The sequence below is a fragment of the Erythrolamprus reginae genome, chromosome 8, assembly GCF_031021105.1.
Source record: "Erythrolamprus reginae isolate rEryReg1 chromosome 8, rEryReg1.hap1, whole genome shotgun sequence".
NCBI classification, from domain to species: Eukaryota; Metazoa; Chordata; class Lepidosauria; order Squamata; family Dipsadidae; genus Erythrolamprus; species Erythrolamprus reginae.
Genome location: NC_091957.1, coordinates 46,235,566 through 46,249,013, shown reverse-complemented (window position 1 = coordinate 46,249,013; position 13,448 = coordinate 46,235,566). Strand labels below are relative to the sequence as shown.

General features: G+C 43.3%; 2 protein-coding genes across 3 annotated transcripts in view; one reads left to right on the top strand and one right to left on the bottom strand.

Moving 5' to 3' along the window:
• The window catches only part of CSTF2 (cleavage stimulation factor subunit 2), a 36,519-nt gene extending 29,324 nt beyond the window's left edge, over nucleotides 1-7,195 (top strand). For both annotated transcript variants that reach the window (XM_070759855.1, XM_070759856.1), the window contains 3 exons: nucleotides 3,296-3,424; nucleotides 5,166-5,302; nucleotides 7,028-7,195. In XM_070759855.1, coding sequence (XP_070615956.1) covers nucleotides 3,296-3,424; nucleotides 5,166-5,288 — 252 coding nt within the window. In that variant the 3' untranslated portion in view covers nucleotides 5,289-5,302; nucleotides 7,028-7,195. The remainder of the gene's footprint in view (nucleotides 1-3,295; nucleotides 3,425-5,165; nucleotides 5,303-7,027) is intronic.
• A 2,910-nt stretch (nucleotides 7,196-10,105) lies between these two features.
• NOX1 (NADPH oxidase 1) overlaps nucleotides 10,106-13,448 on the bottom strand; it is a 39,837-nt gene continuing 36,494 nt past the window's right edge. The window contains exons 12-13 of the mRNA XM_070760145.1: nucleotides 12,125-12,249; nucleotides 10,106-10,465 (exon numbers count right to left, since the gene is read on the bottom strand). Of these exons, the coding sequence (XP_070616246.1) occupies nucleotides 10,339-10,465; nucleotides 12,125-12,249 (252 nt within the window). The 3' untranslated portion in view covers nucleotides 10,106-10,338. The remainder of the gene's footprint in view (nucleotides 10,466-12,124; nucleotides 12,250-13,448) is intronic.

The window sequence follows — 13,448 nt, the reverse complement described above, 5'->3', positions numbered from 1 at the left end:
TTGGGCGGCTGCAACTGTCAGTGTTCCAAATAAGGTCATTCTTTGTCAAGTGGACCGGGTGTCCACTTGACTGATTTTTTGCAGCCTTATTTGAAAAGAAACCATCACAAAAACAACATATATGACAGGAAAAGAACCATGTTCTTTCAAATGAAATAAAAATAAAAATGATTGAAGGTGAGAAAACAGAGCTCTGTTTCCTCACCTTCAATCATCTTCATTAGAAAGAACACTTTTTTTCTATCCCTCTCTGTTTTCTCACCTTCAGTCATCTTCATTTTTATATCATTAGAAAGAGCATTTTCCCCCCCTATCATATGTGTTGTTTTTATGATGGTTTCTTTTCTTCAATTTCACCGGGTACATTTGACAAAGAATGACCCAATAGCATCCTTCTTCAAAGTTCCAATTTAGTAGCAGAGTCACGTTAGCACAACTGGAGAAACCCGAATATAAAGTTACGAGGGTATCTCCACCCTGGTTAGAGCTCATTTCCTATCATCTTCTCATACAAGCCCATCAAAGGGACCGTACACCTTCTGCCAGCGTATCCTGCAACTCTCAGCAGCTTCCGGCCAGATGCTGGAGAAAAGCTGACCTTGGGTAGCTAAAAGGGATGTGTCATGGCATGCAGCCACAGCAAGAAACATTCCAAAAAGAACACAGCATAATGTGGCAGGCCAAAACCTCCAAGCATTCTGGCTTCGGCCTGACAGCGACAGCCTCCTGCAGGCCTCTGACAGCGAAAACGGACCTCCGTTTTTTCTGGCAGAAGGTAGCACCCAAGCTCCATTTGCGCCAGCAGAGCACTCGGGCCAGCACAGGAATCCGCGACACAAGTGAAGTCGAGCTGGTCATGCCCACACCTCCCTCCCTCCCCCCCCCCCCCCAAGATTAAGCACAGCCCTAATTTATTTATTTATTAAATTTATTTATTTATTAAATTTATTTATTTATTAAATTTATTTATTTATTAAATTTATTTATTTATTAAATTTATTTATTTATTAAATTTATTTATTTATTAAATTTATTTATTTATTAAATTTATTTATTTATTAAATTTATTTATTTATTAAATTTATTTATTAAATTTATTTATTAAATTTATTTATTTATTAAATTTATTTATTTATTAAATTTATTTATTTATTAAATTTATTTATTTATTAAATTTATTTATTTATTAAATTTATTTATTTATTAAATTTATTTATTAAATTTATTTATTTATTAAATTTATTTATTTATTAAATTTATTTATTTATTAAATTTATTTATTTATTAAATTTGTATGCCGCCTCTCTCCATAAACTCGGGGCGGCTCACAACAGTAATAGAAAAACAATGTACAATACAAATCTAATAATTAAAACTAAAAACCCATAATTTAAGAAAACATACAGTACACACAACATACTATACATAAACAGTATAGGCCTGGGGAAGTTATCTCAGTTCCCCCATGCCTGATGGCAGAGGTGGGTTTTAAGGAGCTTGCGAAAGGCCAGGAAGGTGGGGGCAGTTCTAATCTCCAGGGGGAGCTGGTTCCAGAGGGTCGGGGCCACCCCAGAGAAGGCTCTTCCCCTGGGCCCCGCCAAACGACATTGTTTAGTCAACGGGGCCCGGAGAAGGCCCACTCTGGGACCTAATGCCCCACCCCACAATGAAATTGAGCTTGACACTCCTGGACTAGAATATTTGTTTGTTTGTTAGATTCATAGGCTCCCCCTTCTCCTTGCGCACTCAGAGCAGCTCACAAGCATAAAAATAAATAAATGCTGTTAAAACATTAAAAATACTAACGAACCCACAATGAAAACAAAGAGAAAATCAGGTCTCCGAACCCAATTGGGTCTCCGAATCCAATTCAAGGTGTTGGTTAGCATCTTTAAAGCCCTAAATGGCTTTGTGCCAGATTATTTACGGGACCACCTCCATTCTCACATCTCATTGCGGCCAGTAAGGGCCCACAGAGTCGGCCTTCTCCAGGTCCCGTCTACCAAGCAATGTCACTTGGTGGAACCTCAGAGAAGAGCCTTCTCTGTGGTGGCTCCGACCCCATGGAATCAACTTCCTGCCTCCCTCCCTCCTCCCTACCGATCTTCCCGGAAAGCCGTTAAGACCTGGCTTTTCTGGCAGGCCTGGAATTAGATTGACTCTGTTGTTTGTGTATGGTTCTTTTTAAGATATTATTTTATTGTTATATTATTGACTTTATTATGTAGTTTTGATTATATTTTAATGCTATTATATTTATTCCACTTGTTAGCTGCTCTGATAGACAGACAGATAGACAGACAATCCTTATTCATACAGGTGGCTGGAGCAAAACTATCGCTCACGGTCCCCAGGCCTGCTGGCCTAGATGTGTTTTTAATGCCTTTCGAAAGGCAAGGGGAGTGGGCGCAGTACAGATCTCCAGGGGAAGTTGGTTCCAGAGGACCGGGGCCGTAACAGAGAAGGCTCTTCCCTGTGGAACCACCAGTCGGCATTGTTGGGCTGACGGAACCCAGAGGAAGCCGACTGGTCGCTGGAAGACAGTCCCGTAGATAATCTGGTCCAATGCCATGTAGGGCTTTATAGGTGATAACCGACACCTTGAATTGAATATATTTTTATCCCAGGCATGTTTAAATCCACAGACTTAATGAACTCCATCTGTATAGTCTGGAGGACAGAAGGGAAAGGGGGAACATGATCAAAACATTTAAATACGTTCAAGGGTTTTTAATAGGAAAGTGAGCACAAGAACAAGGGGGCACAATCTGAGGTTAGTTGTGGGAAAGATCAGAAGCAACGTGAGAAAATATTATTTGAATGAAAGAGGAGTAGATGCTTGGAACAAACCTCCAGCAGACGTGGTTGGTAAATCCACAGGAACTGAATTGAAACATGCCTGGGATAAACATAGATCCATCCTAAAGATAAAATACAGGAAATAGTATAAGGGCAGACTAGATGGACCATGAGGTCTTTTTCTGCCGTCAATCTTCTATGTTTCTATGAATTGCGTTCGGAGGCCGGTCAGCAGAATATCCATCCACTGGCAAAAAAGGACGATGTCCAACACTTTGTTTTGAAATCTGAGGTCCATAATTAAAATTTGCTGAGGCAAAAAGACCAGGTCTTCCCATTCTCCTCTCGTCAATGAATTTGTACGCAGCTCCATTATCTCCTCCCAACCCTCCCTTACGTTTCCTGTTCAAAGATAATGACTCTTTTCTCAGACTTGTCAATCCCACTTTGGCTCTCAGCAAGAAGGCAGTAAATCTGAATCCCTTCCTTTTTTCAGGTTCCTAGTATGCCAGGGACAGCAATGCAGCAGGCTGGAGCCATGGCAGGCGGAGCGGTGCAGCCTGCAGCCCAGCCTGGAGGCTTCAGCCCTGGACAAAACCAAGTCACACCCCAGGATCATGAAAAGGTAAAGGGGAAGGGAAAAATCACATCCTATAAAAAGCCTGACCTTGCTTTCTTTTTAATCAAGTTTACATTGAAGCAAGTAAACCTTCAGAGTTGGTTTAATAGGAATAAACCCATAGCAAGCAGAACTCCGAGGCAGGTAGATCCCTCAAAGATTAGCATTATTGGGTATATCATATTGGCACATACCTGGTGGAAGCTGACTCCAGGTTGATTTGATTTGATTTTATTGGATTTGTATGCCGCCCCTCTCCGTAGACTCGGGGCGGCTAACAACAGTAGTAAACAGCATATGACAATCCAATATAAACAGTTAAAAACCCCTATTGTAAAACCACACATACATACAGACATACCATGCATAGAATTGTAAAGGCCTAGGGGGAAGAGGATCTCAATTCCCCCATGCCTGGCGGCAGAGGTGGGTTTTAAGAAGCTTATGAAAGGCAAGGAGGGTGGGAGCAATTCTAATCTCTGGGGGGAGTTGGTTCCAGAGGGTCGGGGTCGCCACATAGAAGGCTCTTCCCCTGGGTCCCGCCAAGTGACATTGTTTAGTTGACGGGACCCGGAGAAGACCCACTGGTCGCTGGGATTCGTGCAGCAGAAGGCGGTCCCTGAGATAGTCCCATGGTTTAACAGTAATAGACCCATAGCAAGCAGAGCTCTGAAGCAGGTAGATTCCACAAAGATTACCATTATTGGGTATATCATATTGGTATATATCTGGTGGAAACCTGAAGATATATAGACTTATATACCACTTCACAGTGCTTTGCAGCCCTCTCTAAGTGGTTTACACAGTCCACCTATTGCCCCCAACAATTTGGGTCCTCATTTTACCAACCTCGGAAGGATGGGAGGCTGAGTCAACCTTGAGCCGTTGATGAGATTTGAACTCGTTTATTTATTTTGTCAAGTACGTATTGGTGATATGCAAAGATATAACAATGTTTATATACATGATACTACTAAGAGAGAAACATTAGGACAGGGGGCGGAAGGCACGCTGGTGCACTTATGCACACCCCTTACTGACCTCTTAGGAATCAGGAGAGGTCAACAGTGGATAGTCTAAGGTAAAGTTTTGGGGGTTAGGTGATGATACTACAGAGTCTGGTAGTGAGTTACATGCATCAACTACACGGTTACTAAAGTCGTATTTTCTGCAGTGAAGTTTGGAGCAGTTTACTTTAAGTTTGTGTCTGTTGTTTGCTTGAGTGTTGTTGTGGTTGAAGATGAAGTAGTCGTTAATTCTGGGATGGACAGATAGAAGGAACCAAAAGAAATTAAGGGGAAGGAAGGAAGGAAGGAAGGAAGGAAGGAAGGAAGGAAGGAAGGAAGAAAAAGACAGGAAACCTGGAATCAAAAGGGAAGGAAGGAAGGAAAATAACATGTAGACTTATATAGCCATTTAACAATGCTTCACAGCCCTCTCTAAGCGGTTTACACAGTCCACCTATTGTCCCCAACAATTTGGGTCCTCATTTTACCCACCACGGAAGGATGGAAGTCTGAGTCAACACTTGAGCTGCTCAGAATCGAACTCCTGGCAGTGAGCAGTGAGTCAGACCTACAGTGCTGCATTCTAACCACTGCACCACCATGGCTCTTTATGGAAGAATATCGCATCCTCCCCCCAAAATTCCAAATGAAGGTCATAAGTCTGCACCAGAAGAGCAGAATCTCTATCAAGGCTTCCCCTGTCTCGTTTGTCATTTTCCCTCTTTTCGGCTTCTCTACAGGCGGCCCTCATTATGCAAGTTCTCCAGCTGACGGCCGACCAGATCGCCATGCTGCCTCCCGAACAAAGGCAGAGCATTCTCATCCTGAAGGAGCAGATACAGAAATCTACGGGCGCCCCATGATCCACGTTCCTTGGGTAACAATGGGATTTCAGCAGGGGAGGGGGAGGAAGAGCAGGGAAATTGCCCCATTTTTCTGTAAAACAGCACAAATTCTTAGGCGAGCGTGCAAATTCCCTCTTCAAGCGTGAGTAAAAACCCTTCCTGTTCTGACCTAGGCTTCACCAAATCATGAAATAGACTCCTTGTCCCGACAAAACCCCTTTTTATTTGGCTAATGTGAATTCTTAGCAATCACATCCAGCGAAGTCCCGGCAAATAGTCTTTCAAGCGTGAATGGCAAACACAGACCTTATCATTTCTTCGATAGTTGCCAGGTCGATAGCTTCTTGATGCAACACTGAACAAGGAAATACTTAGCAAGGAGTCTCTGTGAGGCACAAGCCAATCTTCACATGAACAATGAATTAATTGTCTCCACTCCCCCTTCGCTCCTATTTAATCCCTATGGGAGGGCCATTCAGCATCTCCTTGTGCCTTTACTCCCGAGTCGACCTCTGTTCCTTAATTCTTCCCTTCTCCTGGCAGCTGTACCCATGCGCACATCGGGAACAGGTTCCAGCTGTTCTTCAACCCCACTTACTTCTGATTCCGAAGGTAGCTGATAACTGTCTGACAGCCTTGGCTCCGTCTCTGTCTCTGATGCAGAGCACTCATCAGAGCTTTCCCCAGACACCAGGACTGGCCCATGTTCCTCCTCAACTTCCTCACTATCCGAGTCTGCCACTAGCTACCATGGCTGCTGGCAGGCCACAACTCCTTCCTATCTCTGTTTTGTTTTGTTTTGATTTTATTTTATTTATTTATTTGTTTATTAGATTTGTATGCCGCCCCTCTCCAAAGACTCGGGGCGGCTAACAACAATAAAAAAGACAATGTAACAAATTTAATATATTAAAAAATAATCTAAAAAACCCCAATTTAAGAGACCAATCATACAAACAAGCATACCATGTATAAATTCTATAAGCCTAGGGGGAAGGGGAAAAAATTCAATTCCCCCATGCCTGACGACAGAGGTGGGTTTTAAGGAGCTTGCAAAAGGCAAGGAGGGTGGGGGCAACTGTGATATCTGGGGGGAGCTGATTCCAGAGGGTCAGGGCCGCCACAGAGAAGGCTCTTCTCCTGGGACCCGCCAAACGACATTGCTTAGTCAATGGGACCCGGAGAAGGCCCACTCTGTGGGACCTAACCGGTCGCTGGGATTCGTGCAGCAGAAGGCGGTCCCGGAGATATTCTGGTCCGGTGCCATGAAGGGCTTTATAGGTCATAACCAACACTTTGAATTGTGACCGGAAATTGATCGGCAACCAATGCAGACTGTGGAGTGTTGGTGTAACATGGGCATGTTTTGGTTTTTATTTGGTTTAAAATTTCCACATTTTAGTCTATGGAGGAGCAATAAACCTTTTTGTAATAATGATTGAAATGCAGGGGAATTTTTCCTCTGATCAAAGGCAACATGAGAAAGTATTATTTTACTGAAAGAGTAGTAGATCCTTGGAACAAACTTCCAGCAGACGTGGTTGGTAAATCCACAGTAACCGAATTTAAACATGCCTGGGATAAACATATATCCATTGTAAGATAAAATACAGGAAATAGTAAAAGGGCAGACTAGATGGACCATGGGGTCTTTTTCTGCCGTCAGTCTTCTATGTTTCTATGTTTCTATGATTGCCCTGTGTTGAAATTATCCTCCTTAAGCGTTCTTTTTAACACTGTCCTTTTTATTCTTACAGGCTTAGAAGTCCTTCGAATGAAATTCAGCATTGGCTGGAAGTGACACTGAAGGCAGCTCACAAATCTTTTCCTGGTCTGATCCAAATCAGAAAGGAGAAGGGAGTTTCTTGTCGTCCCCCCCTCATTGTTTCCATTCTTGTCTCTGAAATAAAACTGTGTTCTATAGTTGAACGCATTGGCCTGTGTGTTAAGCCAGACCCTCCATGTTCCAATAGCATTTTTACAAAGGTAACCAGTTTTCCTTAAGCAACATACAAGAAATTGGATTCACGTTGCTTGACTGCTTCAGAAAAAAGGGATATAATTGGGGGATGGACATAATAGCAATGGCACTTAGACTTATATACTGCTTTACAGCCCTTTCTAATCAGTTTGCAGAGTCAGCATCTTGCCCGCAAGTAATCTGGGTCCTCATTTTACCGACCTCGGAAGGATGGAAGGCTGAGTCAACTTTGAACCCGTCAGGATCGAACTGCTGGCAATGAGCAGAGTGAGCCTGTAATACTGAATTCTAAGCCAAAGAAGGGAATGGGAGGGAGGGAGGAAGGAAGGAATAGTACTTATATACCCCTTAACAATGCTTTACAGCCCTCTCTAAGCAGTTTACAAAGTCAGCATATTGCCACCCAACAAGCTGGGTCCTGATTTTACCCACCTTGGAAGGATGGAAGGCTAAGTCAACCCTGACCCAATCAGAAAAGGAACATAATTTGGAAAAAACATGATAGCAATAACACTTAGACCGCTTCATAGTGCTTTACAGCCCCCTCTAAGTGGTTTACAGAGTCAGCATCTTGCCCCCCAAAAATCTGGGTCATCATTTTACCCACCTCGGAAGGATGGAAGGCTCAGTTCAACACTGAGCCAACAACATTTGAACTGCTAAACTGCTGGCAACAGGCAGTCAGCGTGCAGTACCCAACTCCAACTGCTGCACCACCACGGCTCTTGATGGAAGAGAGTCATTGAAATCTAGGTGTTCCACATAATCCAAGACTATTCTGCGGCATGGTTTCTGAAGGAATCAGAATTGACCATTCATACAAACCAGCAATTAAAACCACCAGTCAGCAAGTCATGCAAGGATCGCCCAGAAAGCAATGCACCACATTTTTTTTCTCAGCCTACAGTAATGGTACGAATGTGAAACTTTAGATATACATTATTTGAATTGTCAGGATTGCGTGTGTAAATTTTGCGTTTCTTCAGACAGCGTAGCTGCAGCAATGTTTTGAAATGGCATCTAAGTGATGTACGTTACAAGCGGGGTGTCATTGAATTTCTCACTGTGGAGAAAGAAACTGTTGGGAACATTCACAAACGTTTGTGTACAGTTTATGGAGAATCTGCAGTCGACAGAAGTACGGTTAGTCACTGGGCACAGAGGGTGAGGCCATTAGAGGTGATTTGCACAGTGCAGAAATGGCTTTGTGACCAGAACAAGGAGTGGTATCGACAGGGCATACACACCCTTGTGTCTCACTGGAGGAAGGCCATAGAACCAGGATGGAGATTACATGGAAAAATAAGGAATGTAGAAGAAACATTCTTTCTTGTGTGTGTTCTGTCTGGGTTCCCCCAGACCTCAACACCAACTGGAAAAAACAGCCAGACACGCTGGTAAAAGCAAAAGTACTTTATAGCTTGAAAAATAAACACAGAGAAAAACCTGTTCTTCCCAACAGGCAGGCTAGGAGACTTTACAGCAGAGTCCTGATGTCCAGACAATACAGCAAACTTCTTGCTGGCACACCCACCACTGTAGAGCATAAGACCCCCACCTTTTTCCCCCAAGGTTTCAGTATTCAAAGTCACAAACCAGAATTCCAAGACGCCAAAGATCACAGACAGGTCCCAGGACTCCCAAAGATAATACTCCACAAGCCAGGAAGGGTGGGTCTGCCTTTTAGCCTTTCCAGAGAGCACCACACCCAAACCCAGCTGTTGCCTCTTTAGTGCTGAAAGTACCTAGCCAATTGGTCCCTTCTTTGTGTTGCTCTTCTCTGTCGCAGATCGATTATTGCTTGTGCATTTTCCTCTAAGGAATCCAGGCTGCTTGCTGGGGAGAGCTCCCTCTCGGGGGCCTCTGGCTGTTCCCCCTCTTCCTCAGCCTGGGATTCCTCCTCCTCGTCTGCCTGCACCTCCTGTTCCTCATCCTCCCCCTCTGAGCAGGAAACCGACAGAAGATCAGCCGTTCCCTGAGGGGCCTCGGACGGAATCACAACAGTGTGTAAGTTACCAACATGGTTGGTAAATCCACAGTCACTGAATTTAAACATGCCTGGGATAAACATATCCATCCTAAGATAAAATACAGGAAATAGTATAAGGGCAGACTAGATGGACCATGAGGTCTTTTTCTGCCATCAATCTATGTTTCTAGGTTTCATTGTGCTCAATAAATAATCGTTGAGGAAAATAAAATGTAGTGCATTACTTTCTGGGCGACCCTTGTAACGCTGCTGACATAGCATCCTAATATAGGAAAGGGGAACATTAGAGAGAAACCTCTTCCTGATTCTGCACCATTCAAAGCCTGCTCAGAATACATTGCAGACGCAGCCCTCACCATGAACATCAGCCTTGGAATAACTCCTGATCAGATTGCTGTTTTATGCACCTGTCACATCACACCCTTGCAATTTCCCAACACAAGAGGAATCAATTCACAGCATCCGAGCAAAGTGATTGGTCTGCAGCCCTTGCAAAAAAAAATTAAAAATGAAAGCAACATCTGGGAAATTTTTTTGAGACTGGCTGAATAGAAGATTGAGTTGATGATAGCTCTGAGGATGTGACATCAGCATAGATTTTAGTACAAAATAAGAGATGGGCGTTTGCCGGATTGAAAGCAAGACTCCTGTTTGAATGTGCCATTATTGCAGTTTTGGGAAGGATAGAATTTCTCAGCCCTGGTTATTTGAACATTTTTTTTGTTCCCAAACTCATCAATAGGAAAAAAAACCCTTGTACTTTTTGCCAGAAAACCAATTTTTCTTTTAAATTGTAATTTGATCCCAACATTGCAATTCACTGAACGAGAAAGCCTGGCTTTTATCGATATAGTCAAACAGCAGTGCAATGTGCCAATTTATTAGTGCTAATTGGCTCCTAGCATTTTTTTTAGTTTACATTTTGTTTATTTCAGCTTTAAAAAAAATAAATAGAAAAAAAAATATCCTGGCAATTTGCAAACTTGAAAGGGTTGTCTGTTGCTTGTTAAAATTGCAAACTCTGGTCCGGCAGTCATTATTTAGTTCAACGAGACATTTAATAAGTTTTTCCCTCCTGACTTTTGAGTCCTGGTGTTTCAAAAATTCTCTTTGTTGAAATAAAACTGGACATTTCTGGGATCCAGACTAGAGTGCTGACTGCAGTACTTTCTCAGAGTTTTTGCCAGCTGCTCTGGTCCACACAAAAACACACCCACCACGGACCTAGGAATAAGGATAAAAATGACATAAATCAGTTGGAATAGACGTTCTTGGAAACTGTTGGGCTTTGGAAGCAACATTAAGTGGGATTTGCATATTTTGGCCGGTTTGACATAATTTTTTATTAAGGGACAAATGGCTTCCTGTGGTTAGCTGGAGAGATTAAAACATTGGCTGGTGAAGTAAACAATGTGGATGGGTTTGGCTTGAGATGACGGGCAAATTGGGTCGGATGAATAATCCATGGTTTCTTTAGGTTTTTTTTTTTCCTGTTTACAGGCTAACAGCTATGGCTTGGTGTAATGCGCAGACAACAATAGAGTTGGTTTATGACTTCTCAGCTTGTTGATAACCTACTTTTGTATCCATCTAACTCACAAGACAAAACAACAAAATAAGACAAAGGAGAGATTAAGAATTGAATAGACAAGCCACAATGTTTCAAGGCTTGTTCAAGAAAGCATAGATAATACAATTACCGATAAAAACTGCAGATAGCAAGTAGTATATACATTCCCTATTTATCCTAAAGGAGAGAATATGTCTTCTAAAATGTTAGCTTGGGGGGCAAATGTATCCCGAATAAGGCATCCATTCCTTAAAGTAAATTCATTGCATTGCATTTTGCATTCATTAGATTTGTATGCCGCCCCTCTCCGTAGACTCGGGGCGGCTCACAACAATAACAAGAACAATGTAAAAAACAAATCTAATAATTTAAAAAACACTAAAAAACCCCATTATTAAAAGCAAACACACACACAAACATTCCATGTATAAACTGTATAGGGCCGGGGGAGATGTGTCAGTTCCCCCATGCCTGACGGCAAAGATGGGTCTTAAGAGCTTTACGAAAGGCAAGGAGGGTGGGGGCAACTCTGATATCTGGGGGGAGTTGGTTCCAAAGGGTCGGGGCCGCCACAGAGAAGGCTCTTCCCCTGGGTCCCGCCAAACGACATTGTTTAGTTGACGGGACCCGGAGAAGGCCAACTCTGTGGGACCTAACTGGTCGCTGGGATTCGTGCGGCAGAAGGCTGTCCCGGAGATATTCTGGTCCGGTGCCATGAAGGGCTTTATAGGTCATAACCATCATTTTGAATTGTGACCGAAAACTGATCGGCAACCAATGCAGACTGCAGAGTGTTGGTGTGACATGGGCATATTTAGGAAAGCCCATGATTGCTCTCGCAGCTGCATACAATTATCTATAAAAACTACAGATGGTAAGCATTATATACATTCCCTATTTATCCTAAAGGAGAGAATATGTCTTCTAAAATATTAGCTTGTGGGGCAAATGTATCCCGAATAAGGCACCCATTCCTTAAAGTAAATTCATAGGCCATGCAAATGGAATTAAAGATTAACTGGATAAAGCTTTGATCCATTATGAAAAGGTTTGGTATGGAGCTGTCCAGGGTACTGATTCCCTGTCCACAATGTTCCAGAGAAGAGACCACAGCTCAAGTGATAAGAGAATCTGGGCATTCAATCCCAGATATCAGAGCTGCATTTACAGTTTTCAAAAATCCAGGTAGCAAATGATGGAGGAGTTTTGCCTCTTCCAGAAATCCTAGGGGAAAATAGTTGCTGTTTGGAAGAACTGCTCCTGGGTTAATTGAGAAGAAAAAAGCTTTTCCTGGTTGAAAGGCTATCTCTTACCTGGGGTGTGTGGCCGCCACTGCTGAAAATTCATTATTCCACATGGGTCTCCCAAAAGATGTTTTTTGCCTCAGGCCTGTCACCATATCAGTGGACTTCTGGAAATGGAGAGCTGCATGGCCAACCTAGTTTCCCAACAAAAAAACATGGCCAAAGTCAAAATTGCACAGCACTCCCAACCATCCACTCAATTATTTGTTAAAACTTATTTTCCAGGCAAATAATTAATAATAATAATTTATTAGATTTGTATGCCGCCCCTCTCCGAAGACTCGAGGAGGCTCACAACAACGATACAAACAATATTATACTGGCACAAATCTAATATTAAAAAAACCCCTAAAATCCCTATCATAATTAAAAACCAAACAGCACATACATACCAAACATAAATTATAATAAGCCTGGGGGAAAGGTGTCTCAAATCCCCCATGCCTGGCGGTATAGGTGGGTCTTAAGTAGTTTACGGAAGACAAGGAGGGTGGGAGAAGTTCTAATCTCCGGGGGGAGTTGATTCCAGAGGGCCGGGGCCGCCACAGAGAAGGCTCTTCCCCTGGTGCCCGCCAGACGACATTGTTTAGTTGTTTAGTTGACGGGACCTTATCGGCCGCTGGGATTCGTGCGGTAGCAGGCGGTTCGGGAGGTACTCTGGTCCAATGCCATGTAGGGCTTTAAAGGTCATGACCAACACTTTGAATTGTGACCGGAAACTGATCGGCAGCCAATGCAGGCCACGGAGTGTTGTAGATACATGGGCGAATCTGGGAAGCCCCACGATGGCTCTCGCGGCCGCATTCTGCACGATCTGAAGTTTCCGAACACTTTTCAAAGGTAGCCCCATGTAGAGAGCGTTGCAGTAATCGAACCTCGAGGTGATAAGGGCATGAGTGACTGTGAGCAATGACTCCCTGTCCAAATAGGGCCGCAACTGGTGCACCAGGCGAACCTGGGCAAACGCCCTCCTCGCCACAGCTGAAAGATGATGTTCCAATGTCAGCTGTGGATCGAGGAGGGTATCATCCGCATATTGATGATACCTCACCCCATGCCCTTGGATGATCTCACCCAGCGGTTTCATGTAGATATTAAATAGCAGGGGGGAGAGGACCGACCCCTGAGGCACCCCACAAGGGAGAAACCTAGAGGTCGACCTCTGACCCCCCACTAACACTAATTGCGACCGACCGGAGAGGTAGGAGGAGGTCCTGGAATGGGTTAAGGTATGTTCTACTATTCGTGGGAATAACCCGGCTAAGCGGCAGGTTTTACAGATAAGCGCTTTTAGTTTGCTTCCTTGTGGTTTGCTAAATAAACAACCAGCTTT